The 26,443-nt window shown below is 55.0% G+C and overlaps 15 protein-coding genes across 15 annotated transcripts; 8 read left to right on the forward strand and 7 right to left on the reverse strand.

The window, feature by feature from the left end:
* Window positions 1-323: 323 nt before the first annotated feature.
* On the forward strand, window positions 324-2,304 carry L969DRAFT_610593 (uncharacterized protein; the record flags this gene model as incomplete). Its single annotated transcript, XM_014710232.1, has 7 exons — window positions 324-473; window positions 529-633; window positions 691-947; window positions 994-1,117; window positions 1,174-1,461; window positions 1,511-1,771; window positions 1,830-2,304. The coding sequence occupies 7 exons, from the start codon at window positions 324-326 to the stop codon at window positions 1,974-1,976; spliced, it is 1,332 nt and encodes a 443-aa protein (XP_014565718.1). The 3' UTR covers window positions 1,977-2,304.
* Window positions 1,879-3,527, reverse strand: L969DRAFT_90217 (uncharacterized protein). Its single transcript, XM_014710233.1, has 2 exons — window positions 3,089-3,527; window positions 1,879-3,036 (listed from the first exon to the last, which is right to left on the reverse strand). Exons 1-2 carry the CDS (start codon window positions 3,401-3,403, stop codon window positions 2,053-2,055), a joined length of 1,299 nt encoding a protein of 432 aa, XP_014565719.1. The 5' UTR covers window positions 3,404-3,527; the 3' UTR covers window positions 1,879-2,052.
* A 23-nt stretch (window positions 3,528-3,550) lies between these two features.
* Window positions 3,551-4,829, forward strand: L969DRAFT_96718 (uncharacterized protein; the record flags this gene model as incomplete). The annotated part of the gene is made up of 4 exons (XM_014710234.1): window positions 3,551-3,592; window positions 3,749-3,950; window positions 3,989-4,367; window positions 4,424-4,829. The coding sequence occupies 4 exons, from the start codon at window positions 3,551-3,553 to the stop codon at window positions 4,827-4,829; spliced, it is 1,029 nt and encodes a 342-aa protein (XP_014565720.1).
* Window positions 4,830-4,863: 34 nt separating this feature from the next.
* On the reverse strand, window positions 4,864-5,936 carry L969DRAFT_96719 (uncharacterized protein; the record flags this gene model as incomplete). The annotated part of the gene is made up of 4 exons (XM_014710235.1): window positions 4,864-4,949; window positions 5,007-5,143; window positions 5,194-5,406; window positions 5,467-5,936. The coding sequence occupies 4 exons, from the start codon at window positions 5,934-5,936 to the stop codon at window positions 4,864-4,866; spliced, it is 906 nt and encodes a 301-aa protein (XP_014565721.1).
* Window positions 5,937-6,069: 133 nt separating this feature from the next.
* On the forward strand, window positions 6,070-6,867 carry L969DRAFT_53599 (uncharacterized protein; the record flags this gene model as incomplete). Its single annotated transcript, XM_014710236.1, has 1 exon — window positions 6,070-6,867. The coding sequence occupies one exon, from the start codon at window positions 6,070-6,072 to the stop codon at window positions 6,865-6,867; it is 798 nt and encodes a 265-aa protein (XP_014565722.1).
* A 288-nt stretch (window positions 6,868-7,155) lies between these two features.
* L969DRAFT_19691 (uncharacterized protein) lies at window positions 7,156-7,538 on the forward strand (the record flags this gene model as incomplete). The annotated part of the gene is made up of 4 exons (XM_014710064.1): window positions 7,156-7,229; window positions 7,285-7,316; window positions 7,364-7,463; window positions 7,514-7,538. The coding sequence occupies 4 exons, from the start codon at window positions 7,156-7,158 to the stop codon at window positions 7,536-7,538; spliced, it is 231 nt and encodes a 76-aa protein (XP_014565550.1).
* On the reverse strand, window positions 7,538-11,711 carry L969DRAFT_218053 (uncharacterized protein). Its single transcript, XM_014710237.1, has 6 exons — window positions 11,414-11,711; window positions 11,067-11,357; window positions 10,787-11,012; window positions 9,095-10,727; window positions 7,819-9,039; window positions 7,538-7,763 (listed from the first exon to the last, which is right to left on the reverse strand). The coding sequence occupies exons 1-6, from the start codon at window positions 11,597-11,599 to the stop codon at window positions 7,595-7,597; spliced, it is 3,726 nt and encodes a 1,241-aa protein (XP_014565723.1). The 5' UTR covers window positions 11,600-11,711; the 3' UTR covers window positions 7,538-7,594.
* A 338-nt stretch (window positions 11,712-12,049) lies between these two features.
* L969DRAFT_105412 (uncharacterized protein) lies at window positions 12,050-15,742 on the forward strand. The gene is made up of 11 exons (XM_014710238.1): window positions 12,050-12,884; window positions 12,938-13,267; window positions 13,324-13,509; window positions 13,561-13,718; window positions 13,767-13,854; window positions 13,905-14,024; window positions 14,083-14,214; window positions 14,262-14,484; window positions 14,734-15,022; window positions 15,076-15,532; window positions 15,585-15,742. The coding sequence occupies exons 1-11, from the start codon at window positions 12,094-12,096 to the stop codon at window positions 15,688-15,690; spliced, it is 2,880 nt and encodes a 959-aa protein (XP_014565724.1). The 5' UTR covers window positions 12,050-12,093; the 3' UTR covers window positions 15,691-15,742.
* A 204-nt stretch (window positions 15,743-15,946) lies between these two features.
* L969DRAFT_90222 (uncharacterized protein) lies at window positions 15,947-16,193 on the forward strand (the record flags this gene model as incomplete). Its single annotated transcript, XM_014710239.1, has 1 exon — window positions 15,947-16,193. A coding segment is annotated over one exon (153 nt), but the record flags the coding sequence as incomplete, so codon positions are not given.
* A 988-nt stretch (window positions 16,194-17,181) lies between these two features.
* L969DRAFT_90228 (uncharacterized protein) lies at window positions 17,182-17,727 on the reverse strand. The gene is made up of 3 exons (XM_014710240.1): window positions 17,455-17,727; window positions 17,334-17,389; window positions 17,182-17,283 (listed from the first exon to the last, which is right to left on the reverse strand). The coding sequence occupies exons 1-2, from the start codon at window positions 17,630-17,632 to the stop codon at window positions 17,334-17,336; spliced, it is 234 nt and encodes a 77-aa protein (XP_014565726.1). The 5' UTR covers window positions 17,633-17,727; the 3' UTR covers window positions 17,182-17,283.
* A 986-nt stretch (window positions 17,728-18,713) lies between these two features.
* L969DRAFT_90232 (uncharacterized protein) lies at window positions 18,714-20,292 on the reverse strand (the record flags this gene model as incomplete). The annotated part of the gene is made up of 4 exons (XM_014710241.1): window positions 18,714-19,609; window positions 19,663-19,751; window positions 19,801-20,090; window positions 20,141-20,292. Coding segments are annotated over 4 exons (1,381 nt in total), but the record flags the coding sequence as incomplete, so codon positions are not given.
* A 278-nt stretch (window positions 20,293-20,570) lies between these two features.
* Window positions 20,571-23,573, forward strand: L969DRAFT_96725 (uncharacterized protein; the record flags this gene model as incomplete). The annotated part of the gene is made up of 7 exons (XM_014710242.1): window positions 20,571-21,374; window positions 21,424-21,494; window positions 21,551-21,851; window positions 21,904-21,983; window positions 22,033-22,179; window positions 22,228-22,675; window positions 22,731-23,573. The coding sequence occupies 7 exons, from the start codon at window positions 20,571-20,573 to the stop codon at window positions 23,571-23,573; spliced, it is 2,694 nt and encodes an 897-aa protein (XP_014565728.1).
* Window positions 23,574-23,623: 50 nt separating this feature from the next.
* On the reverse strand, window positions 23,624-24,373 carry L969DRAFT_96726 (uncharacterized protein; the record flags this gene model as incomplete). The annotated part of the gene is made up of 2 exons (XM_014710243.1): window positions 23,624-23,967; window positions 24,034-24,373. 2 exons carry the CDS (start codon window positions 24,371-24,373, stop codon window positions 23,624-23,626), a joined length of 684 nt encoding a protein of 227 aa, XP_014565729.1.
* Window positions 24,374-24,428: 55 nt separating this feature from the next.
* On the forward strand, window positions 24,429-25,690 carry L969DRAFT_90235 (uncharacterized protein). The gene is made up of 5 exons (XM_014710244.1): window positions 24,429-24,665; window positions 24,728-24,894; window positions 24,950-25,085; window positions 25,148-25,273; window positions 25,332-25,690. The coding sequence occupies exons 1-5, from the start codon at window positions 24,470-24,472 to the stop codon at window positions 25,511-25,513; spliced, it is 807 nt and encodes a 268-aa protein (XP_014565730.1). The 5' UTR covers window positions 24,429-24,469; the 3' UTR covers window positions 25,514-25,690.
* On the reverse strand, window positions 25,647-26,439 carry L969DRAFT_19700 (uncharacterized protein; the record flags this gene model as incomplete). Its single annotated transcript, XM_014710065.1, has 9 exons — window positions 25,647-25,706; window positions 25,758-25,765; window positions 25,818-25,848; window positions 25,902-25,961; window positions 26,015-26,038; window positions 26,162-26,186; window positions 26,245-26,253; window positions 26,326-26,369; window positions 26,428-26,439. The coding sequence occupies 9 exons, from the start codon at window positions 26,437-26,439 to the stop codon at window positions 25,647-25,649; spliced, it is 273 nt and encodes a 90-aa protein (XP_014565551.1).
* Between the last annotated feature and the right edge of the window lie 4 nt (window positions 26,440-26,443).

Here is a 26,443-nt window from a genome sequence, read left to right on the forward strand (position 1 = left end):
CAAGGCCACCTTTCATATACCATACCACAGCAAGCCAGGCAATCCTGAGTACCGAAGCAATACACGTCAGTTAGGTCCAGCTCGAATTCACTCCCTGTAAGCTGATGACAGTGATCCTGGCAGAATAGGCAAACATGATACATGTATGACATAGCTTGCAATGCATCTCTCATAATCACCCGTCAGGTCGGAGTCCACCAGCAGACTCCATCTGCCGTGCTTGGGCAGTCCGGGGAAGTACGTCATCGCGTCAGATCGACCGCGCGCGACTTGCCGAATTGGATCTACTCGACTCGACCGACTGTCAGCCTTGTGACGAGATAATGTTCGACAGATTCGGTAGCATACCGCCTCCGCATCCTGCCCTCGACCCCAATACCCATCTCATTCCGGGTCTCAAAGCTTTCATCAAAGCAGGCGCCCATGTTCCAACGAACCTGTCGACGAATGACCTGACAGTAGCGACGGCTCAAGTACGCTCCTAGTCTGATTGTCAGACAAGGTACAGACTGATCTATTGCTGTGTAGACATGGCTCAAGACACAAGACCCTCTGACGCTCTCGCTCGTGCTATGCTTCTGGTCGAGCGTCGTGACATGGTTCTTGGGTGAAGTGACTGGCAACGTCTCTCAGGTGACCTTCTCTCCTCCTGACTGACTGCCGCTTCCTCCATCTGACACGATACGGCAGGTCGATCGTATCTGGACGTTCATGCCGGTCATCTATTCTGCCATCTTGACCCTGCACCCTCACTGGCAATCGTACGACTTCAAGCTCTTCACCCTCCCTAAACTCTCGTGGTCGAGTCGCGCTAGCTGGGACAAGAACTTCGTCGATCTCCTCGTGCCATCTGGCGTCGACCCCAGAATGATGCTCATCTTGCTCTTACAAGTCCTCTGGTCGCTTAGACTCACCTCCAATGCCATCCGACGCGGTTTCTTTGACCCGTACGCTCACATCATCACATCAGAGCTTTGCTGATCCCCTCGGCAGGCGTACCGAAGACTACAGATGGCCTTTCATACGCGAACGCTTCCCAGGTGGCAAGCTGTCCTTCAAAGTCTTCAATCTCGTCTTTATCGCCTTTATACAGAACATCATCCTCATGGCCACCGCGGTCGGTCGCTTCATCGACAAGCTTGGGGTGTGTCTGACGGGATGCGCTCTGGACAGCTTCCGCAATACGTTCTGCTCACTTCCCGCGCGTCTGCACATCCTACACACGCTGCGCCGGCACTCGGCCGAACGGATCTCATCCTCACCGGCTGGTACCTCGTCAATCTCTACCTCGAATTCGTAGCAGACAATCAGCACCAACGCTACCAGAACTGGAAGCATGGCAGCGGTAGAGAAGGTCGTCCCGGTCAGGTCGGCAAGACGGCGCGTCAGATGCAAATCGACGAGGGACGTCTCCGTCGAGGCTTCTGCACTGAAGGCTTATGGGCATACTCGCGTCATCCCGTGCGTCCTTCGGACCATGCGTCAAGACTGCTGCTCATGAGATTCCCAGAACTTCTTGTGCGAGCAAACGGGCTGGTTCATTCTCTACCTGTTCTCTGTACACGCGACCGTCTCGCCAACGGTCATCAACACCGTCTACAAATCCTTCGATGCCGCTTTGACAACACGTTCGATCGATCCGGTCAAAGCAATCGCGCACAGCGCTTGGCCACACTTCTTCACCTTTGCACTGGCTGGCCCGCTCTCCATGTGGATGATCTTTGCCGGTTCGACTTGGCTCACCGAGCTCATCAGCTCTCGAAAATATCCGGTGAGATCCCTACATTCGTCATGGCTTCCTGACTGATGGGAATATGTTCCAACGATAGCTCTACAAGCAGTATCAACGTCGTGTCGGCCGATTCACGCCCGACGGCACCCTTCTCAAGTCTATCTGGCTTCTGCTCACCGGTAGCTACGGCAAAGTCACGGAAGACGTGTTCGGGCAAGCCCCCAAGCAGATCAAATCGCAATAAACAATCCGGAAAAGCATCTATGCATCTACAACCGTGGCTGCTGTACAATGTGGAATAGTCTATCGTGCGAGGAGGATCAGTGTTTGCTGTCCGCATAGAACTTGCGTGCGTTGGCCGTCGTGACGCTGAGCGAGCGTTTGTGCGAGTGTCGATTCACGTATCGGTCTTCTTCCGCTGTCTGTCGAGGTGGCGAGCGGACTGGTGTAGCAGATGGCGCGGCTGCCTTTTTCGACATTGACCACGTATACATGATCGAGCCGGCGAGAATAGCGACGATGCCGGACGCGCGACCCGAGGTCAGCTGGTCGTTGAAGAGCCAGCAACCCAGGAAAGTCTGTGCGATGCCCCGCACGGCCGAGCTGATCATGTGCGTTGTTGGCGAAGTGACCTTGATGGACAGCGTGCCTGCCATACCGATCAAGAAGCCGAAAATGCCAGTCAGGAAACTGCCTGAGATAAAAGTTGATAGAGCCGAGCCGCCTGTGCTTGTCATAGCAAGCAAGTCGCCCGTCTCGACGACGACGGCGAAGGGCAGCAATATGATGGCACTGAGCAGATTGCTAAAGTAGACCAAGTCGAGCGAGCTGTTGTTCAGCAACGGCAGGGATCGCTTGACCACGATGGCGTGGTATGCGGTCGTGATGGACGAGAAGAAGCCGAGGACGATGCCGAGTGCAGAGACAGACATGTCTTCTGTGCCGACACCGAGCATGAAGCCAAAGCAGACGACGCCAATCGCGCCGAGCGTGTAATTGTTCGGCCTGACGTTGAGATAGAAATACGAAAAGAGGGCGGTGCAGGGCAGGATCATGCCTCTTGCGATCTGATAGAAAGAGGCATCGATCGCTTGCAGGCAGTATGTGTTGAAGGCGAGTCCGATGACGTTGACGAGGATGAGTGGCGCGAGGCCTTTGCACAATCCGACGGTGCAAGTAGGCACGCGAAAGTAGCCAAAGATGGCCGACACGCGCAGCAGCAGGACAGATGTCGTCAGTTGCACGAGCAGGAAGTAGAGCGGCAGATTGACGCTGTTCAAGACCCACTTGTTGCCCATGACCATCTGTCAAAAGCCCATCAGCCTGAGCACACCCTTCAGACGGCATGAGACCGACCACGAGTGCTGCAAGGATATAGAATGATACTGCAGCTGCAACTTGCCACGGCGTCGATTCTGACTGAGGAGCGGGAGCGGTCATGCCCGGTGAGCTGGGCGGGCTCGCGCTGCTGGAGGCGTGCGAGCCAGTTCGCTTCATCTGAGGCGATAGGAAGGCACGTTTCTCATCCTCGCCGTCGCCATGCCTACTGTACTCTCCAGCATCGTAGCGGGGCAGCTCTCGAGAGTCATCTTGGCTCTCTTCGCCCGCGTGACCGAGCTGAACGGCAGTATATTCAGGCACGGGCGACCGTTGTAGCTCGGGACTGGACATGTTGCTGTCACTCACGGCCATCGCTACTGATCGTTTCTCGCCCATCTTGCCGTGTCGCTGCTGCCGTCGGCGATGTCTCTTTGTGCGGACGTTACGAGCCGCTCGGTCGCACCACAAAAAAAACAACTTCGCGCTTCGCGTGAGATCATGAGAAATCAAGAGAAAGCAATAGAGCGCGTCGCCTCGCGCGTCCTTTTCGGTAATTAAAGTGCGCTGGCTCGAGTGGAAAAGCTTGTTCCCGTCAGCTGTGCCGGCCTGTTGAATTGACGATATCCTTCTGCCATGTTCTTTTGAGCTTGTTGACACGCTGCGGCCGATCTGTGGGCGTGTTATGGCCCGGCCAAGCGAGCGGACTCTTCCCACGCTCTTCACATTGCACGCTCGCCCTGCTTCAACAAACCCAGAAGGACAGCTCGAGAGACTCGGTCTGGTCTCACCACTCAGTCTTTGACAGACACCACTCGCCCTGCCGGCATCAACTCTCTTTACCACCCCGTCTCGACCGAAAGACGACACGGGCCCAGCGCTCCTATCACAAACGATCTCAGTACCCATAGCGCGTGGATAGCATCATGGTCAGATCAGTCGCTATCGCTTCACTTGTTTCCTTTGCAACGCTGGCGTTGGCATCTACGAGCCGGACTAGTCTCTTCGAGCTCTCGGCCCGGGACATCGCTCTTGGTCTCAACCCGTCGACGTCTGTCGCTGCCGAACTTGAGAAACGCGATGCTGCCGTCAATGTCGCTGCCGAATTGGTCTCGCGCGACCTGGCTGGCGAAGTCGAAGCGTCTACTTCCGAGCTAGAGAAGCGCGCGCGTCACCATCACAGACATGCGAACCATCATCACCACCGCCACCATCGCAATCACAGACATCATCACCGTCGCCCGCAGCACAAGTCACACCATCGCCACCACCACCATCATCAACACCACCATCACCCTGCACCGCACAAATGCCACAAGTGAGGTTACATCTCTTGCGAATCGTACACGCGCTGATGCTTTGTTTGCTACCTAGCTGCCAAACCAGCGTCAAGCACGCGGAACCATACTGCCATCATGGCAAATGCTCCTTCACCTGCAAGACTGGCTACTACAAGAAGAACGGCCAGTGCCACAAGGGCGATGACAAATGCGACAAGGCTTGCAAGCCCATCACCAACGGCGCGAGCAAGTGCAGCAAGAAGAATGGCTGCACCTACTATTGCGATACTGCCAATGGCTTCTCGCTCCACAAGACGAGCACTGGCTATACGTGCTACAACACGATGACCGATCCCACTCACTGTGGCAATCCGCCCAAAGTGTGCCAACAGGCCTACATGTACAAGGGTGAGCCGACATGCACCAACGGCATGTGTGGCGTGCTCTGTTCGAACGGCAAGATGGCCACAGAGAGAAATGGTGTTTTCTACTGCCCTTAGAGACGGCACGCTCTTGATGAGCAATTAGACTAGATCATGTACGGGTCACAAGTGCATGCGGGCATGCAACATACACGCAGAGATCGTCGTCCTTTGATGACAATGCTGAGGTGAGCTTGGCTTGCATACTGGCAACAGACATCAAAAACAACATGGGGGCAAACGATCATTAGCGACGCTCTGGCTGCGCAGCTACTGATGCGTTTGGGCCGAGGTATCGCTCGCGCTTCAGCCTTGCCCACTCTGAGACGCGATCGTAGACTGCCTCTGGAGAATCTAGTGCTGGTCGGACATCGAGAGAGAAGACGGGATTCCTGCTATCGAGCATTAAGCCATGTCGCAGTCGGGTAGAATAAAAGTTTACCCTTGCTCATCCGGCGCAGCAGAGTAGTAGTCGATGACATAGCGATGCTCTGTGCCGGTCCCAGGTCTCCGTATCGTCCAGTCGTGACGATCGAAGGGCGGTGTGGAGCTGTACGTCTCTGGAAAGAGCTTGCCGAGGTAGAGATGTATCCGCGCCTTGGGCGACAGATCTTGTGGTCGTCCTGTGAAGTGTGCGAGCTGTACTTGCTCCCCGCTGGTCGTCGTCGTCGTCGAGGATGTCAGTCACGGTCTATCATGCAGAGGGTGTGCTCACGTCTGACGGCGTTCCTCCCATCGCAATACTTCGTTCCAAGCTTGCTCATTGAGCCAGTTGTGTATCTCCACCATGGTCTCTACATGCTCTTCCGGAGCGGGCTTGCCCTTCCTCACGAGTGCATTGAAGAATTGCTGTGGGGAGGGGTAGACCCATCGATCTGTGTCCGTCTTCATGCCAGCAGTGGCGGTATTGCTCGAAGTGGCGGGCGTCGATGCGACGGGACACGTTCCGGCTTGCTTGCTCGATGCGCTCACTTCTGCCGCATGTTGGACTGCCTCTGCCCGAGGGATGGAGGAGAAGGTCCGCTGGGTGGGTAGACTTTGACGTTGGCCTGCCGATTGAGATTGCGCGAGCTCGGGGATGTTATTGCGCGGATTGATCGCTGCTGGCTCCACGCCTGGCTTTGCATCGTGCATCGGGCATGCTGGCGGCGGTCTGCTGTCCTCTCTTGACTGTGCTGAGCCCATCGAGTTTTCAAGATCTGGACGCAGATTGGCTTCTGATCTGATGGCGCGTTGCGAGGAAACTTGAATAACCAGTTCCGACTGGGGCCCGTCACAACACAATATAAAAAGGGGATTTTCTTTGATTGGGCAAGAGATGGGCAGAAGTGTGTACTCGGCAAAGCTGCTCAAGGCACTAGCATCGGAGGGGCAAGTGCAAGAACGGACATCGCCAGGCAGGAAGCATGATGTCGTGGCATGTTCTCGTCGCCACATCAGCGCGACGACATCGACGACGCCAAGGCGGCGCAATGCCATGAGAGGCTTGCCACCGCGTTGTCCCGTCTTCGATGCTTCGTTCGATCCTGATTCGCCACTGGACGAGCGAGAGGCCGTCTACGAGGCGTTCATCAATGTAGATACTCCAACGAGCGCAACAAGAGGAGAAAACCTGTCGCAGTATCAGACTGACGGCAATGCGCTAGCGAGTCTGCTTGCACGATACTCCAGCACTGCACCTCACAGCACTGCCTCCCGTTCGACTGCGCTTGTACATACGGACGCGAGTCGATTGACGTACCACAGCGACTATACCCTGCCGCCGTCTGCCGCGTCTGATGACGACGCAGCGACAGATTGGACCGATAGTCCACTCGTAGAGGGTTGGCAGGTTGTTGGCCGGTCACACCACGACGAAACGCAGTCTTACCATCGCCTTGTGACCACTCAATCTGAGCCGGAATATATATTCAGTCGGGATGCGGCCACCCAGATTCCTGCAAGCGAGGCGCACTTCATCTCGTTCGAGTTGGCTGCCGGTCCAGAGGCTATCAACGTGCCAGCTGACGGCGCTCAGATGTCACAGACGCCCGTGACGGCTTCGTCTGGCGCCACCCTTGCCACCGATAATCTGCTGCTTGCGCTGCCTGGCGAGACACAAGAGCGTCATGCATAGATGACCCGCAACTCAAAAGACAGCTCGATACCCTATGAGCTGTCAGACTATACCACGCCTTGCCTCTACCCGAGACTATACCGTTGCTTGCGACAGCGCTCGTTCCAAGCCTGGCTTCTTGTTCGGCTTTGTCACGCTTGCTGCTGTTGTCTCATAGATTGATGTTGCTTGTCGCTCACCTCAAAAAGTGTGACGGCTGTCGTCGTGTGAGATGACATGCGGCCGCTTTGCCTGACGTGACGCGGCTGTGCACACGCGAGCAAATTGTCAGGCCGGCTAAGCCGAAGGATGAGCACTTTCGCAGACAATGATGATCCGACTCAATCGCTGTCGTCCGTCGTCGAACGCGAAGGTCTGATCAAGTACGCCGGAGACTGCGCTGCATGTCTCGTCCATCGCTGACGTTGATGACTTTAGGGAAATTCAAGACCTGCAAGATGGGCTCAGAGGTGTGTACCAGCGACGAAGTGGAGCGTCGTCGCTCATGGCGAAACAGCATTGCTGAGCCGAGTCGATGGCGTGACGGACGAGTGCAACAAGCTCAAGGCATCCAACGATACTCTGCAGACTTATATCGACAACCTCACCAGGAACTCGTGGGTGGCTCGCTGTGATGCGTCTACGGACTTGCTCACCAGCTCTGCAGCGTTCTCATCGCCGGTCACAAGTGAATGCAAGCGCTACGGGCGAGATACAACAGCACAATTCAACCCAAGTCGCGTGAGGTTTACAAGCCAGAGTGCAGATTGCGCTTCTCGATGACAGACCGGTTGTTCTCCCGCTTGACGTAGTAGTACCGATCGATATGAGAGCTTCCGCCAAGATGGTTGAGGAGCTCTTCGTCATGGGTAATGATGATCAGCTGGAATTTAGCATTCTTGCGTTCTTTGACGATGCTACCATGTCTCACTGTCAGTGACAAACAACATTGCAAGAAATTGTCAGACGTACTCGCTGAGCGCAATAGCGAGCGAGGCGATGTTTGCACGATCGAGATTGGTTGTGGGCTCATCGAGAGCCATGATGCCGCAGGACGCGCTGAATGACTCTGCGAGCGCGAGTCGAATGATGATGGAGGCCAGAACCTTCTGCCCGGCCGAGCATCTTCCTCGCATGTCCATCTGGACGCCGTCTTTGTCCATGACCACACGATAGTTGTACGTTCGAGCTTTCGTCGCGCCATCTCCGTCGGAGACGATCGCAATCTTGTCGATATCCGAGCCGGTGTACGTCTTCGTCCAGAGCTCGCGGATGATGTTATTGATCTCTTGCATCTTAGCACTGTGATAGGCCATGATAGCGCTGTCGAGTGCTTTGCCGTACTTCTCCATGTCGTGGATGGCCATGTCGAGCGTCTTGACGTTGATGACTTGATCGAGGTGACGCTTTCTGATGTCCTTGTACTCCTCGTCCAGCTCACCGCGGCGCTCCTTCTGCTGTTGTCGAGACATCTCGAGCTCCCCAGCCAGCTTGGCTTGCTGACCAGATTTGCTCTCTTGCTCTGCACGCGAGGCAGTGTAAGACGCTTCGAATTGCTTCTTGGCACGATTGGCAGATTCCACGTCGAGATCGGACAGCTCATCGTTCGACTTGGCTAGCTCCTTCTTGTAGTTCCGATAACGCTGGTTGTCTTCCAAATTGCGTTGGTATGACTGGGCTTCAGATGACTGCTTGTCGAGCGCAGCTATCTCATCAGTAAGAGCTTTGATAGTCTTTTGACCGCCTTTGCGCTGAGCTTCGATGTCTTTGATCGCAGCCTCACATGCCCGCAGCTTGGCCTCCGTACCATCGGTCTCGTACCGCTGTACCCGCTGAGCGAGGGCATCCAGTGAGCTCAAGCTCTTATCGAGGCCGCCAAGCTTCGTAGTATGCACTGCAACTTCGCTGCTGTGATCTGCCAAGGCTTGCTCGAGCTCGTCACGCGCTGCATCGAGAGGACCTTGCATGGCTTGCAGACGCTGTCTCCCTTCTTCCATCGCTATCTTCGAAGCACCAACGTCCTTCTGCGCAGCGGCCAATGTGTTTTGCAGCTCTGCACGTCGAGCTAGATCGTTCTTCTGCTGGTTCAATTTCATCTGACATGTCGAGACCGTTTCTCGCATGCCAGTGATAAGCCTGTTCTGTTGGTCTTTCTTGTTTGCCAGCAATTGCATCTCACGTTTCTTCTCCTTCCTATCGGCTCACACACGATCAGTGACTGTCAGCAGCTTTTATGCTGTTGACCCACATTTGTCCGCTCAAAGCATCTAGCTCCGTTTGTACGTCCGCCACAGTCTTAATCGAACCGGTATGGGCGAGCGATGTCTCCAGATCAGCAACGTCGGCGTTCAGTCCTTGCAGCTCTCGGCCAAGGCGAGCCATATCGATGGCTGCACGTTTGAGGACTTGCAGGTCAGATACCCCAAGCTTGAGATCGGACATGCGACCGCGGGCTGATTCGAGGTCATAATCAGCAGCCGTAAGTTTGTCTTCTGCACCCTTCAGCTCCGTCTGAGCTTTAGGCAGATCAATTTCCTCCAATCGTTTGAGATCGTTCTCGATTGGCAAAAGCCTCTCCCAATCAGCCAGAAAAGTCTGCCACGAATCACGCTCTCCTTCGAGTTGCTTGATCTGGTCAGGTATGTCTCTGATTTTGTCACGCAAGTTCTTGTCGTGCACAAGTATTGCTTCTGGGCTCATCGGTCTTCGACAGCAGAAACATCTTCCTTTCTTGCCGTACTCGAGCAGATTATCATAGAAGCCGCTCGAGACTTGTTGTCGTCCAAGTTCGTCTTGGCTTGATTGTAGCTCTGCTCGATCCCTTTCGATGGCTTCGGCGATGCTGGCGTAGCCGTCAGTATCAGCAAGTCCGTCTTTGATCTCCTTCTGCTTCGACCGTTGATCCTCGAGCAGGCGATCGACTTGGCGGCGCAATCGCGAGATTGTCTCGCTGCAATCTTTCTGCTGACGTTCGCTTACCGCAGCTGTACGTTGGACGACGGCCAGCTGTTCTGATTTATCCGCGAGCGCTGTACTGACCTGCTCGTCGAATGTAGCGCTGACAATTCCGCCGCCGAGCAGCGCTGTCGCTTTTACATTGTTGTCTGCGATAAGCTTGTCAAGTGCAGTCTGACGACGACCCGCGTCTTGTCGCTTGATAGCCAGCTCAGCTCGAACGCCAGCCTGACTCTGCAAGCTGGCAAATTCTTTCTGAGCTGTTTCGCGCTTGTCCTCGAGCTCGCGATCGTCAAATTGCAACTGAGCTATCGTAGCATCGTAATTGGCGTCTTTCATCTCCTTTTCGGCAAGCATGAGCCGATCCTTGGCAGACTTGAGATCGGCTTCAGTGAAAGCGATGGCGGTCTCGTTGATATCGATCGCACGTATGCTCTCTTCTGTGATTTTGATGCTCTGTTGCGTGCGAGCGGTCTTCTCGCCTGTCACACGCCGCAGAGCTTGCTCGTTGCTCTGATCGGATTCGAGCTTACGTCGAGCATCCGCGATGCTTCCCTGTTTGCGCTTGTGAGTGATTTTGAGGGCGGCAATCTCTGACTCGAGCGCTCGATAGGCATTTTGTAGACGACGGCGGAAGTCGACGACCATATCATCACTGATCTGACTGCTTGAGAAGCCGCTGATGTCATGACGAATGCCCAATTCCTGCACGAGCGTCGCACGCTCTTGTCGAGCGGTATCCTGTTCCTGCAGGCGTGCCGACAGACTGCCGAGTTCGGTAGCGCGAGCGTTCAGACTCGAACCCAAGCGAGCATAAACATCTTCCTCTTTCGCTTTTGCCCTGGCTTTCTCTCTGCGTCTCTCCCCGTTCGTCTCAAGCGTCTGCTGGAAGCCTTGCATCTTAGCAGTGAGCTCGTCGTCGGTTTCTGCCCAATCACAATGTTCAGGCAGGCAGCAAAGGCTAAAACGGGGCAGCGTGATTGACCTTCTAGTAGCGTCATGTTGGTCTCGAGATTGGCCATAGTCTCTCGAGTGGTCGTCATCCGATGCTGCAAAGTCTGCGCTTTGCTGATAATGTCGTTGTGCTTGACCGCTCGCTCGTAAAAGTCTTTTGTGTCAGAGTCGAGCTTCCGGATGTCGGCCGTAAGTCGCTCGAGTTGAGCTTCCTTGCGCTCGATCTCACCGTCCAGCTTTTCGAGTCCCCGTTCGATCTAAGCGTACTATTATTCAGCACTCTGTATCAGGCATGCGGGAGCAGGCCGCACCTTATCTGATCGCTCCCGGTCAATCTTGAGGGCAGATTCGCGCTCCTTTTCGATCTTGAGCTCGACAACACTCTCCTTGCGAGTGTCTTGTATGCTCTTTAGGGCTTTCGTATATTTTGTAGCCTCGAAGATGTCGTCGAACTTCTTCTTGAGTATCGACGGCTCAGACAGAGGCCAATTTGAATCTTCCTGATGGCAAAAGATGACGTTCTCGAGGATCGCCTTGGACACGCCGAGGTGTATGGGCACCTCTTCATCAAGCTCTGCCGCTTTTGTTGAGAGTGTCTGTCTCTGGGAAGTGCGCGAGTGATGATGAGCCCGCTATCAGTGATGCTGACGCCGCTTACCCCTTGCTTGGATCTGCCGTCCTTGCCTTCTTCGTCGAAAGAGATCGTCGCCTCGAGCGACTTCATGGTCAAGCCGCCGCCTTTCTTCTTGGTGACTTGCAAACGGCGCACCGTCGTCATACGCCTGCCCTGAATATTCCTGAAGCGCAACTTCACTTCGCCTACGACGCTGTTCTCTGACGACATCTGCGAGCGCTCATCAACGCGGGCTCCGTCGACGGAGCATCACATCGAGACTCGCATTGGGATCATGCACGAATGCACCTCCCTTCGTATTGGGTGGCAGATCACCGGTCGTGATGTACTTGAGACATTCGATGATTGTCTGTCTTCCTCTCCTTCTGCTCAGCCAGCCATGGCAGGCTCAGAACAGAGCGACTGACGGTCTTGCCGCACCCATTCTGCCCGACGATGACGGTCAGAGGGCTGAGAAACTGTATCGTCACGAGCTCCTTGCTTTCGAAAGATCGGATGCCGCGGATACCGAGCCGATCTATGGACGCCATAGCTGCGCTGCTTTCGCAGCCCAAGCCAGCCCTGTCGCGAGCGTCGCACCAACAGGCGGAGTCAGGGGGCACAGCTTGATAGATCTTATTTTTGATTGTGGATTCAGTTGATTCCTTTTTTGCGGTCCGCGAGTTTGGCAGAGATTCGCCGCTGGCTAAAGCCCAAGAGCAAGGATGGACGACGTCGAGGCGCTGCTCGAGGCACCGCTGAAGCGCAAGTCTGACCGACGTGACGATGACGACAAGAGTCGCTCGCCCGAGTCATCCAGGCGACACCGGGATTCTGCTTCTCGCCATTCCTCGTCTCGTCACCATCGAGAAGAAGAGGACCGCTACAAGGACAGAGATCACGACAGAGAACGCGATCGTGATCATGACCGAGGATCTCGCAGGGAAGAGGACCGGAGAGATTCTCGGAGAGATGACGAGAGACGTTCGAGACGACGCTACGACGATGAAGAGTACGAGAGCAGCTCGCGCAGGCACAGAGAAGCGGATGATTACCCGAGCGAGCGACGCAGAAGACGCTATGAGACCACAGAGGAAGAGGATCCGGATCCCTCTCGTCGCAGTCGTCGTCGACACGAATCGCCCTCTCGCTCGAGTCGAGACGCGGGCGAGGACAGAGAGCACCGCAGTCGTCGATCTACCGCTGCGGACCTCATGCCCGATCAAGATGCGGCTTACGTGCCTCTCGAAGAAGACACGAAAAGCGCACATAGCGCAGGGTCTCGCTCGCGCCAGCTCAGCTCTTCACATCGCGACGATGAAGAGAGACACTATCGCTCACGCTCTGGCAGGGATGACCGACTCGATCCACGTCGCTCTCATCGTGACGAGTACAGCTCGCCTCGTGACGACCACCGCCGTCGTGACCACGTCGACTCTCCACGTGAAGATGCCCGTCGTCATGAACCTCGCTATGAGGCACCGCCTGCCAAGCCTCGCACGCCCACGCCTCCTCCGTAAGTGTTGATGTCCTTGACGTTCCTGACATGTCACTGAGAGCGTACGACAGAATGACGGAAGAAGAGCACGAGATGCGCTCAGTGTTTGTCTCCCAGCTCGCCGCTCGTATTGGCGATCAACAGCTTCATGCATTCTTCGAGAATCAAGCAGGCCCAGTCAGAGAAGCCAAAGTTATCGTTGACCGCATCTCTCGTCGATCGAAAGGCGTAGGCTATGTCGAATTCATGGAGCTCGAGACAGTTCAGAGAGCACTCGCCTTGTCGGGCATGAAAGTTCTCGGCGTTCCCATCCAGGTGCAATATACCGAGGCAGAGAAGAATCGACAAGCGTCTACTGCTCAGAGCAGCTACGGTGCCCTCATGGATGCAGGCTTTACTATGTACGTTCAGTCTAGCTACAAACACGCGCTTGGGCTTATCACCATCTATCCCGCAGTCCAGCTGGCTCAGATGCTACACCGTCAGGAGCTGTGCCCTACAACGTGCTGTATGTGGGCTCGCTCAACTACAGCTTGACAGCAGACGACATGCGCGAGGTCTTTACGCCATTTGGCGCGGTGGCTTCTGTCGACTTGCAGACTGATCCCGGCAGCGGCAAGAGCAAAGGTTATTGCTATGTCCAGTGAGTCTTCACCTGTCGTCTTCAGCATCCTCGCTCACCAAAGGTTGGCAGATTTTACAAGCACGTCGATGCGATTCATGCCCGAGAAAAGATGAACGGCTTCCAGCTTGCAGGTCGTCAGCTTCGAATTAGCACCATCAGCGAACGCAACGCCATCTTGCCTCCCATGAGCCGCAGTGGACCCGTCGCCCTCGGTGATGGCGAAATAGGCAAGCTTCCTCTGAACGCTGGATGACCATGAACTGACAATTGAGCAGGACCCAACCTCAATAATATCGGACGCATTGAGCTCATGCAGAAACTCGCTCGAACAGATGCAGCATCGAATCAGCCTCCCCCGACCGTGTATGTTTGCAATATTGTCTCATGAGTCCAACTGACAGACATTTGAACAGTATGCGGCCTAACATCCCGACTGCAGCGTCTAGGTGCATCCTGCTCAAGAATATGTTCGATCCTGCCGAAGAAACCGAGCCGACGTGGGACACTGACCTTCGTGATGACGTCAAAGAAGAGTGCGCTTCCATTCAGTCGTCAGCCGTCAGTGTCTAATCTGAAAGCTGTGTTCTGCAGAATCCAAAGCAAGTATGGCGCTGTCGCTGAGCTTGTAGTCCAGCGTGACTCGACAGAAGGTGCAATCTATCTCAAGATGGAAGACACGAACGGAGCCGCAAAAGCGCTGAGTGGACTTAACGGTCGCTGGTTGCAAGTCTTCCCCCCATCACTGCCGCAGCCTGCAGAAGCTGATGTAGAATCACAGCGGTGGACGAACGCTCACGGCTGCTTACATCTCTGACGCAATCTTTGATGCTCACAAGCGCGGATGACCGCAGTACGCAGAATAACCGCAAATCAGAAAAGGACAAGGAAATCGCTATCAAGCATCGTCGTCATGTCTTTGACCTACTCAAAGTCGTGGCTCGTCTAACTCGTGATCTCCAAGTCTACAGACATGCATGCTCCTACATCTTTCCCGTCTTCGCGTTCGCACATGAATGAGCATCGTCGCGCTTGTCTCCGTCTGGACGCCACGCGAGGTCTACCTGTGACAGCCTCTTTCGCTTTTCCCCTCGTACCACTCTTCTCGGCAGCTCAAGTCGCACGTCGAGAGAGCAAAGCGAGCGATCATGGTCGTGCAAGAGCTACCGCCAGAGCTGCTCCTTGCCTATCTTCAAGCAGGTAAAGCCAAGTGATGTGACCAATCTGGCCCTCTGCTCTCGTCAGTTCCGGACGCTCACTGAGCCACTGAAGTACGAGTCCGTCGACATCGATTTCATGATTCCTCACAACATCAAGCTGCTCGCCTACCTCTCCAACAAGCCGGATCTATGTGTCCTCATCCGAGAGCTGCGAATCAATTCGAGCATGATCCCTCCTAAACCGGACGAGGCAAGAGAGTCTCACAAGCTCGTTCGCGAGGTGATGAAGATAGCCAAACAGCTGCAAGTCCTGACCAACGTGTGCCTCGAGCTACCTTGCGCTACCACTGATCTTTTCTCTTGCTGCCTACCACGTATGAGCATCTCGACTCGCTTGAATGCTGCGCAGTCACCTTTCGTCCGGTAGACATGCAACTCAAGGATTCTATCGAGCACTCTCTCAACCAGGTCATTTCTGTGCTCAACAAGTCTCGTGGTGCGCTCAAGGAGCTCCGACTTTTCGACCACGACATTGCAGCAGCCGAACCTTTTCTCTTGTCCGACAGACTAGCATCGCGACTGGCAGGCGCAACATTCTGGCTCCATCTGCGCTCGATCAGCCTCGTCGGACTTTGGTTCGGCGAGACAGCCATGCAAGCCTTTCTTGGCGGTATTGACCACACGCAGCGCTTGCGCAATCTCGATCTCTCGCTGACGGAGACTATCGAATTGTGTGACATCGGCAAGCTCACTATTCTCAGTAAGCTCGCGCGCCTCCGCATAATCTGGGACGGTCCGGAGCGATCAAAGGGCGCCATCAAGACCTTTGTAGTCAAGCTCGCAACCTCCATGAGCGCGCTTCGGTACGTTTGGTCGGACACGGAGTACGCCCTCTGACGTGCGCATCTATCCTTGACTGATCTCTTTTGTGAGCAGTCAGTATACGATCGAGCGTCTGTCAGCGAAGCTCGAGAGGCTCATCAAGCCTCGCGTTACCTTGATCGAACACGAGACCGCGGAGCTGCTCTGGCAGCGCCATTGACCGTAGCAGTGCGCTTTCGACTAAGGAGCTCTTGCTCACGATGTCATCTACTCGTCCTCAACATTCGTGTCACGATGATGCAAAGTTCAATTGACCTCTTGGTCGCGAGGCTAGCTTGAGTTCAATGTCGTTCGCATCCACTCGAGTGTTTGGTATATCAGCGACCAGCGCGTTGCAATCTGTCCAACAACGCCAAGCCCAAAGCAGAAGAAGCAAGCCAATAAGCAGACCAGCGAAAAGCGAAAGCGCACACAAGCCACGTCGAAGTCGAGAAATCTTGAGGGCTGGACTTGTATACCTGCGATGCTCTGCGATACCCTGCGATGCTCTGCGATGCCCTGCGTGCCCCTGCGATGCCCTGCGTGCATTACCTGTATTCCTATCGAGACGCGCGACCGGCATGCAGTAAGAGTCAGCAAGCGCTCAGAGGAGCATGCAGTGAAGCACTTACTCGGCATCGATACCAGCGCAAAAGTCGAAAGCCAAGCATGAACATCCTGAGCATCAGGAACGGTCAGCCCTAGTAGTCAATGACACAGATTGCACTTGCCAGCCTGTAGAGAAGAGCGAGTGACCGTCGAGCCTGCCTTGTGTCTGGCAGGAATTCTCGCCCACTGCAAGGGGCGCGTCAGCCTCGTGTGTCATGACAATATATGACAGACTGACCAATGTCGATCGAGCAGTTCTTCAACAGTCTTGAGCCTGATCCCTAGCATTCCTTCTCCCGACCCTTCAAGTGACGAGCATGAGCAGAGCACGATCATCGCTCAGAAAGGCATACCTTCGAACGAGAAAAGCAGGCATCGACTCATGTCCGAGTGTCGAGCAATACCTCTGCCTAAGCGTCCATGTCAGCGCAAGAGTGGTGCAGGTGAAGCACAAGCTGACCCTGAAGACAAGACGAGGCGCTGTCTTGACCATCGTAGACCACTCCTCCTCGCTATCTAGACTCTCTCCTGTTGCAGGGATTAGATCAGCTAAAGCGTTGAGGACTCAAGAGGAGCAGACTGACCATCGCACAAGAAGACTGCGCTATGAGTCCGCCAGAAAAGACCGACTTGTTGCCAGGTCGAATCGCCAAAGGTCGCCGGCAGAAGCCATCCTTGAGGATCGCCAGAGCAACTTCTGCAAGCGCTGCAGCATCCAAGATGGCANAGTCAGCATCGCTCGAAGCCTTCCAGGCCTCATATTCAGCACAGGGAGCAAGAAGAGAAGGCTCGAGATATACTTGCAGCTCCGCNGGAATGACGAGAGGCGCGTCATTGTCGTCAGTGTCGACAGCTGCCTTCCAGGCTTCGAAGTCGGCGTCGTAGGCGAGCAGCGACTCGCATGCCGCCTCTTCGACAGGTTCGACAGGCTTGACAGGTTCGGCAGGCTTGATAGGCTTGACAGGCTTGACAGGCTTGACAGGTTCGACAGGCTTGACAGATTCGGCAGGCTTGACAGGCTTGACAGGCTCGAGCTTGACAGGCTCGACAGGCTTGACAGACGCCGGCTTCTTCCCCTTCGACACACCAAAGCTGAACGGCCGAGGCTGAGTCACCGTCTTCCTCAGCACCGACCGAGCAACAGACTTGCCGAGAGCCAGCGAGCCTACAGTAAAAGTCAGCTGTATCCTATTGATGAGATGAGGAGAGCACTGACTAGCTTTCGAGCAAGTGGACACCTTCTTGACGACCTCGACCGCCTTGACCGATACCTGTGGTACGGTAGAAGTTAGCACAGCAGAGATGGCAGACACCTGTCTGCCCGTTGGTGNCAGACGAGATGCTGGCACCGGGATCCGCGAGCGTATACCTCTGACCGCTGCACCAGAACCAGCTGGCGAGACAGTCGTCATCGNGCTCGACCCAACAATTCGCTCCGAGCGAGCTCGAGAGACGATAATCGGGATTTTGCTGGTAGCATTTCGCATGACCGGCTTCGTAGCAGCAGACAGCATCTTTGTAGATTCTGCTTCGCTCTTAACAGTATAGAGTACTCTCAAACGNTTGCAGTATAGACTTGATNTGATCAAATGTATACGAATCTCGAGTGAAGAGAGGCAGAATAATTCGCCAGGCTTTATAGCTCGCCATTCTCTCACGAGGGCTTCAACATCTCTCTCGCTCGCCCAATCGTCCCACCCGCCATCTCTCTGATATATTATTAATGCAAGCCTGACGGTGAGTGAACCTGCTTGACCGATGACCGGTCGATGAGCGCTTCAGGCATGAGCCGCTAGTATTCCTGGCGCGAACTTTGTTTCCCTCGACGCGTCCCACGCTCGTGCCGCACAGTGCTCATCTCTGCTTCGGTGATGGTATGTGGATACAGCATCTTGCAGTACGGCGAACGGACAGGTCTTGTTGTGGCCTTGTCAAAGCTGATGCGATCTGTTGGCCGCTTCTGGCGAGCGATACTGCTGTTCATGTCTGCTGCAGTATGTCGCATCTGTCTCGTGGAATGTCTGCCAATCTGTGCCTCGCCTCGGTGATGAAGTCGCGCAGCGCAGCTGCCGGCTCAGACCCTTTTGGGAGGGCTGGCGACTGTCCTTAGAGCGCGCGTTCCGTAGATGCTTCTGAGTTCGGATTCCGACACGTTGCACTCTGATACTGCCATCGTCTGCATCTGCTGACATACCGCACATAGTGATCGGTTTAATGTATCACCGGATTCCGATGCTTGCACAACAGAGCGTAGCGACGTGATTGTTGCGATGTTCAATGGAATAGAAGTCGCTGACCGCTCTACTGGATACCATCGGGTGCAGAGGCTGAGAGTAGTGTAGACCTGTAAATGCTGTGTAGTGGGCTCCACTGCAGCGAGCATGAGGTGAGTCGCGTTCTGCTGACCAAACTTTGACTTTGTATCTCGATTCGCTACAAACGCGCTATGTCGTCACGCGCACGGTTAACCAGCGACTGCGACGAGCTTGTGCGCCTGAGCTCCAAGTGCGCCTGTGGTCGAAGCGGACGTCCGAATGCTTGCGAGCTCGCTCTCTTTGCTCAATGCATGGCTGCGCTTCAGGCAAAGTACTGAAGCCGGGTGGTACATATTGCAAGGACAAGATGGCAACAACAGATTGATTCAGAATGTAGCGGCGTCTCTGACCGTCCGCCTGGTATCGACCTTTGCTTTGCTGCCCTTCTTACGACCGAGTGTTCGCTTCGTAGCTGTCTTGCTGTGGTGTTTGCGAGTTTGAGACTTGTCCTCCTTCGTCATTGAGCTGGCGACGACCTTGGCAACGTCCGGTACCGCGCGTTTAGGTCGCTGATGATTGCTCGACCGCCGCCGCTCACCATTGTCTGACTGCACAGATGACGCTGCGTCGTCATCATCATCATCATCAGATATGCCAGACGAGGCCGCGTCTTCTGCCAATTCGAGTTTTGCCATGTCCGGCTCATCTGGCGCATCGACATCGTTCGGAGCGCTATGGTTCCCAATTTCGTCTTCATCGCTTCCTTCCTCCTCGCTATCTTCCTCCCCTGCGCTTTCGTCTTCCTCGTCCTCGTCGCTGTCTCTGGGCTCAGTATCGAGCTGCTGCCGGTACTCGCTCAGCTGCTTGTCGTCCTGCTTAGTCCAACCACTCGCTTCCACCTCGACGTCGAGGTTGAAGTCGCGCTGGCCATTCTTGACGACTGTAGAGAACTTAGGCCACACAGTCGATTCGTAGCGATAGCGCTTCTTGAAGTATGCTCTTATGCAGCTGACGTCGCGATTGAAGTAGTACTCGGCGTTCTCGTGCTGCGTGGAGACCATCTGAGGAAAGTCAATCAAGATCGGCTCTGGCTCCTGATCGTCTTCGCGCTCTCGAATGAGAATGTTGAACTCGTTGAAATCGCCGTGTATCAAGCCAGCGCGCGCCAGTCGAACGATGAGATCCATCAAAGCAGAGTAAAGTGAGCCGGGATTTGCTATCTCGCTAACCTGTCGTCTGTATCGCATACGTCAGCACTCGTTGCAAGCGCAGCAACGAGGAGGACGAACAAAGGAAAGGCGTCGATCAATCCCATGATAATGCAATGCCGCGCTTGATCGATAGGCGTCGGAACTGGGAAGCCATTTTCGTATAGTACCTGAGCATGTACGTCAGTCGTCGTGCGTCTCTCGCAGCGAGGATCATACCTTCATGAACGCATACTCCTTGACGGCAGCAAGACGTGACATGTACATCCAGCTGGCGCTCTTGCGGTTCTGCATGTAATCTCGCTTCGTCTTTATCGATCTGAATGATATCCGTCCAAGCCTGTGTATCTTCAAAACCCGCTGCTCGCCCTCCTCATCCGCTACGACATAGATGTCTGACTCTTTGCCAACGCCAATCTGGTTGCCCACGGAATAAACGGTATCGCGCTTGGCGAATGATCGCATGGCGAGGAAATCGTAGCCACCGTATGTGAGCCGATAGCCATCATCTGCGTTTTCGAGCCTGAGATCACGCCGACCATGCTGGTAGATTGCTTACATTTAGCGCCTTGCACTCTCGCGACCAAATTGCGTTTTGCCAATTCGCCCAGGCATTTGTTGACGCCGCCATGTCGTACACCGGCGATCTGGGCGATCAGAGTCGATGGCACGACCTCGTGGTTCTTAGATCCCATCTCGACCTGATGCATGCGTCAGTCCTTTGACGGAGCATTCGAGGCAAAAGGCTGACTGCTGTAAGCACGCGAAAGACATCGCTCGAAAGATATCTGAGCTCTGTAGGATCGAGCTACACAGCAACTAATCAGCGAGGGGGCACTGCGAGCGCAAGTACGACTGACCTTCATGTCTCAGTGTCTTGGCGGCCAACTTTTCCTGCGAGGCCGTTGATATCTCGGTCCGCTCAGCCGGTGGCGACCCTCGCGTCGTCGTCCATATCGATACGTCAGGAAATTGGCCAACCTCGTAAAATGGCTAAACGCAAGAGCAGCCGCGTCACGACCCCGCGGTCGTCGCGCATGTCTTCGATTGCAGCGGCATCGACGACGGACGCCAGCGAATCGCCTATGAGCGTGGAAGGCGCGGATGCGAACTCAACGCGTCCAACCTCGCCGGCACCGGGCGCAGATGAATCGCCTATCAAGTCAGAAGCAGGCAGCGACGCGACGTACAAGCCTGGTCAGAAGACGGCAGAGCCCAAGGCAGAGCCAGAAAGGATGAACAGACTGAATTACTTACTCAATCAATCTGGCGTCTACACCGAGATTTTGGCGAAAAAGATGGATCGACAGCGCGATGAGCGTCGCAAAGCTGCCGAAAAGGCCCAAAAAGCAGACACGAAGCAATCTACTCGTCAAGGGAGAGCCTCAAATGCTGCCGATCCTGCCGATTCTGCAGGTATAAAGTCGACCCGCTCAGGCGCCGTACACGCGTCTACATCTACAGACACCGCCGACAGCGCGCCAAAGCCGTCGAAGAAGGCACCCGCAAAGGTCAACAAGCGTAAGCGCAACGAGGAAGAAGACGAGGAAGCCATCGCGGCTTTGGACCTTTCAGCGCGTAGCACAAAAGCCAAAGCTGGCGGTAAAGCCGCAAAGACGGAGACCGGTCAGCCAAGCCTGGTGACGGGCGCAACCCTGCGCGACTATCAGGTCGCCGGCGTAGAATGGCTTGTCACGCTGTACGAGAACGGTCTTAACGGCATCCTCGCTGACGAGATGGGCCTCGGCAAGACGCTACAGACGATAAGCTTCATGGCCTATCTTAGAGAAAAGGCAGGCATCTCTATGAGTGCGTCGTACAGCCAGCTGACAGTGTACGCAGGGCGTCTGGGGGCCGTTCCTGATCGTTTGCCCGCTCTCGACGCTTGCAAATTGGGTCAACGAATTCGAAAGGTACGCCGCGCTGCCTGCTTTGCTCACTTTCTGATCTTGTATCGCTATTCCTGCAGATTCACACCTTCTATACCAGTCGTGCTCTATCATGGCACGCCTGCCGAACGTGCCTCCCTCCGTTCGTCACGCATGTCGCTCAGCACGTCAAAAGACAAGAGCCCGGCAACGCACTTTCCCGTCGTCGTGACGAGCTACGAACTCGTCATGAACGATCGCAAGTATCTGTCAAAGTTCCAGTGGAAATATATCGTGGTCGATGAGGGGCATCGACTCAAGAATCTAAACTGCAAGCTCATTCAGGAGCTCAAGACGTACACTTCCGCAAATCGTTTGCTCCTTACTGGTACACCCTTACAGGTAGGCCATGCGAGCTTGATTCATACCTTTTGTCTGACACATACGCCCGCAGAATAATCTCGCCGAGATGTGGTCTCTGCTCAATTTCCTCCTACCCAGCATCTTTGACGATCTTGATAGTTTCCAAGAATGGTGGGCTTACCAAGCTGCGTGACTGGCTTGTACTGACTAGAAGCGACAGGTTCAATTTTGAGGAGATGAGTGAGGAACAGATTATCTCGTCAGAGGCATCGAACTCGATCGTCTCTAAGCTTCACGCTATACTGAAGCCCTTTCTCCTGCGACGACTCAAAATAGATGTCGAGAAGGACCTACCGCCCAAGAAAGAGTATGGCTGCTGTCCTGGTGTTTAAGTACGAAGCTGATGGGCTCGTAGATACTTATTGACGGCGCCCCTGACGCGAAAGCAGAAGGAGCTCTACGATGCAGTCATCTCCCGCAACCTGCGCAGCTTCCTGCTCGAGCAAAAGACTCGCGGCGACGAGCCTCAGACGCCTACGGAAGCTTCGACAGAACCCGCGACGCCTTCCAGCCCATCGCGGCAGTCACCCGAAGCTGCTGCTACCATCGACATCTCGTCAGACGAAGATGGTCCGACAAGCATTGCTGGTCGTACACGCAAGCGTGCTCGTTTCGACTATGCTGAGAAGGCGGACACGGCATATTTCGAGGATCTTGAGAATGGTGTCGACTCCATGCACAAACAGCAAGAACAATCGATGGCAGATATGGGTCGTGCACACAACTTGCAAACAGCAACAAAGTCAATCAATAATATGAAGCTGCAGAACCTGATCATGCAACTCCGCAAAGTATGCAACCATGTCAGTGCTTTGTCCGCTAGAGCACGAGCGCAGCTGATACGTGTGAATCGTGCAGCCGTGGCTCTTTGACTGGCCTGTCGATCCTCGCACCGGCGGACTGTCTGTCAACGAAGACCTCATCAACGCGTCGGGCAAGATGCTACTACTCAACACGCTGCTCGACGAGCTATTCTCACGCAACCACAAAGTGCTACTCTTTTCACAGTTCACATCCATGCTAGACATCATAGAAGACTGGGCGGCCGAATACAAAGGCTGGAAAGTCTGCAGAATAGACGGTAGCACGAAGCAAGACGATCGCCGACAGCAGATGAAGGACTTCAACGAAGGCACTGGACCCGACAGCCCGAAGCTATTCTTGCTATCCACTCGAGCCGGCGGCGTCGGTATCACTCTCACTGGGGCAGACACGGTCGTCCTGTTCGATTCCGACTGGAACCCTACCATGGATGATCAGGCAAGCGCTCGAGCACATCGCATCGGGCAAACAAAGCCGGTCTTGATCTTCCGTCTCGTTTCTGGCCATACAGTCGAAGAAAACATGCTCGTCAAAGCTTCTTCGAAACGTCGCTTAGAGCAGCTGGTCATCGGCGCTGGCAAATTCAAGATCCCAGGCTCGGAAGTGTCAGACGTGCTCGCTGGCAAGGGTCCGAAGAAGTCGATCATGGCGGAGCTTTCCGAGGTATTGCTCGCCGAGCAGAGCGAGCAGGTAGCTCTGGCCGAAAGAGGCGATGTCATCATCAGCAAGGCCGAACTTGACTCTTTGCTCGACCGGAGCGATGCAGCCATGACGCGCGCAAAGGGCTGGAAGAGCAAAGCACAGGCTGCCACTGTGTTCGAAGCTGCGCCTGACGAGACCAACGATGCGCTCGCAAAGGCCATGGCCGTCAAAGATTAGATCATCGTCTCTGTATGGTTCTTATAGCGCCCGTGTTGTACAATGCAATTCTAGACATCTACTGGATCTGCTGCGAACATTGCGCTGTCTTGGGCAGCATCAAGATCAGGGAGTACGTCGTCTTGTAATTCGTCAGCAGCTGTGTCTTCCTCCTCGTCTTCTTCCTCCTCTTCATCCGGCGCGTCAAATGTCTCGTCAATATCGAGCGCGTTCGTTTCGTCAGCCTCGTCTTGCTGCTCGTTCGGCAAGACAGTGTCGTCTCCTGGCACGAGTGGCTGCCCGTCTGTGCCTGCTCGTGTAGCTTCGCTCGCGGCTGCAGCCTTGCTCTTCTTTCGCGCTGCCGCTGCCGCTTGTGCAGCATGGGCTCTTTTCGCGTCGCTCGCTTCTCTGTAGCCTGCAGACCCATGGCTGCATTCAGCGACTGACAAGCTACCCCTTTGGTGTAGATGTGTGTGCTTGCCTTCCAGTTGGTCATACAGGATGACAGACAGCTGAGCAGCGTCTGACCAGTTGAGCAGTCGCGCTGCTTCCATGACATGGTGCGCCGCTATCGTCTTTTGAGAGTTCTCCGCTGCAACATGCTGCGACATAGCCGCAAAGTAGCTAACGAACACTGTGGACGCCTTGATGAGTGCTTGCGGGACCTCCTTGGCCAACTTGGTATTGTCGCCAATGGCCGACTTGGCGACTCGTGTGATGACCGCTCGTGGGAGGTCGTAGGCATCCAGGCCAAGCGCATCGGGCCCTGCATCCTCTTGCGCCTCTGTCTCGACCGTCGCTGGCTTCTTCTTGGGCGGCATCGTCAACGACTCGAGCTTGCTGATCGTCGGCCTCGTCGCGTCAGCAAGCACGATGTCGAGGAGAGCCGACTCCGACTTGCCGCTGACGAGTACTCGATGGAGCAGGAGGAGAGCACTGCGGCGATCTCGACAGCGCAAGATGAGCTGATTGCGAGCACAAGCCAGGCCGCGGCAGGAGCAGATGTTGTCACTGGAAGTGCATCGGGCACATCAAGCATGATCGATGCACCATCGCAGATCAAGGTGTACAAGCCCTTGGAGGGCGATACATCGGCTTACAAAGCTCCCCAAGGTACCTTGCAGTCGATCAGACCCTCGACTCGTCTCGGAGCTTGAGCGGATGTTGGCCCGCAGATGACTTGCCTGATAGCTACTTCGTGCCGACGGCTGCGGAAGCGCAACGAGCTCACGCTGGTCAAGTAAGACAGCGCGAACGACTGACGGGCGGACCTCTGCTCACGAAGAAGCTGCGTGATCAACAAGCACAGCGTGAAGCTGCTTCCAAACGGAGATGGACTCAGGCAGGCTCGCAAGACTTTAGACTTTTCTGCGCTCATCTGGTTGAGGTTGATGCAGACTAAGATCCGCATACGATTCGGCGATCGTACTCAGATAGAGACCACGTTGTCTGCTTCTGCTACGCTCAAGGAGGTCTACGACTTCACGCGATCCAGTCTGTCAGACGTGAACCGGTCTGAGCCGTTTTATCTATGTGCGTCGCCTTCTGCCTATCAGGCCAGACAAACAGAGCTGAAGTCGGCTTCGGCTGCACAGATCAGACACCGCCACGGAGAGTGTTCAGTCTGGATGACGAGTCTCTCAACAAATTGACGCTCGCCCAATTGGAGCTCGTGCCCGCGAGCGTGTTCTACATCCGGTTTGCGAACGAAGACCTCAATGGTAAGCAGGAAGCTCGCCTGCACCGTCGGAAGCGCTGATATGACTATCTTGCTCGCAGATGGACATCGATCCCCGCCGATACGAGCTGAGCTCATTAGCAAAGCTGAAGCTCTACCCTTACCTGCCGCCCAGCCTGCTGCCCAGCAACTTCGAGTCGAGCCAGAACAGACCGTCCCGAGGTCATCGGGCAATAGCGGAGGTCCTGCCAAGGTACCCAAGTGGCTCAAGCTCAAAAAGTGATAGCATGTCCGCACAAGTTTGCCACTCATGACGTTTTGTTGTTGTCGCACACGAGTGCAATAGAGCTGCAATGGATCCGCACACTCGCGATACCTGAGCGGCTCTTGGAATAGACGACAGGCGGTGGCTCGATCTACCTCTCCAGATTGCCCGGGAACTTGCCGTTCTCAATCTGCTCATCCCAGCGTGCAATCTGATGCTGCGTGTCAGCTCGTGAGCAGGATCGTAGGGCGGCACGATCTACCCATTCGTCTGTGCGTAGCTGTCAGCACTGCGCATTGTCCCGGGAAAGGAAGCGACTCACTCGGACACAAAGAGTGGAACGCGCGGAAGAACTGTCGACAGGAATCTGTCAGCGTCGTCTGACCCGTGTACAGTGTATGCATACCTGTTTGCAGGGCTTGTAGTCGTCGCCCTTTGTGTTCACACACTTCTTGTGATCGACGTACTGCCGGAGCAAGATGAGCTCCACCGGCGTGCTGATAGAGCGGGAAAACTCACGTTTTGCCAGCAGTGCTTCGATTGCTGTGCGTTTGGGAGCGTCCATCAGCTTGTGCAAAGCAGATCAGCAGCCCGACAACTCACGTTCTGTGAGCCCGCGAAGAGCAGTCGCAAGGTTAGTCAGTCCAGCAGAATCAAGGCGCCGACCAAGAAGCGCACAGTGTTCGGGAACCTGTTCATGAGCGTGTCAGCATCGTCTCGAGCGCACCTCACGAGCACAAGTAGCTCACCTTGCATCACTGTAGCCGACAGAAGCGCAAGGGCAATCGATCAGCACGCTAGATCGGCATTGAGATCGCAAAGGCACGCACAATCCTGCCGTCTGCAGTACAGCCACGCGGCTCTCTCCGTCCTCCTGTCAGCAAGCTCTCGAATCAGCATGACTCGATGCTGACTGTCATCATAGAGCTGACCGAGTCTGACATGGCA

Source organism: Mixia osmundae, assembly GCF_000708205.1.
Source record: "Mixia osmundae IAM 14324 unplaced genomic scaffold scaffold_11, whole genome shotgun sequence".
NCBI lineage: Eukaryota > Fungi > Basidiomycota > Mixiomycetes > Mixiales > Mixiaceae > Mixia > Mixia osmundae.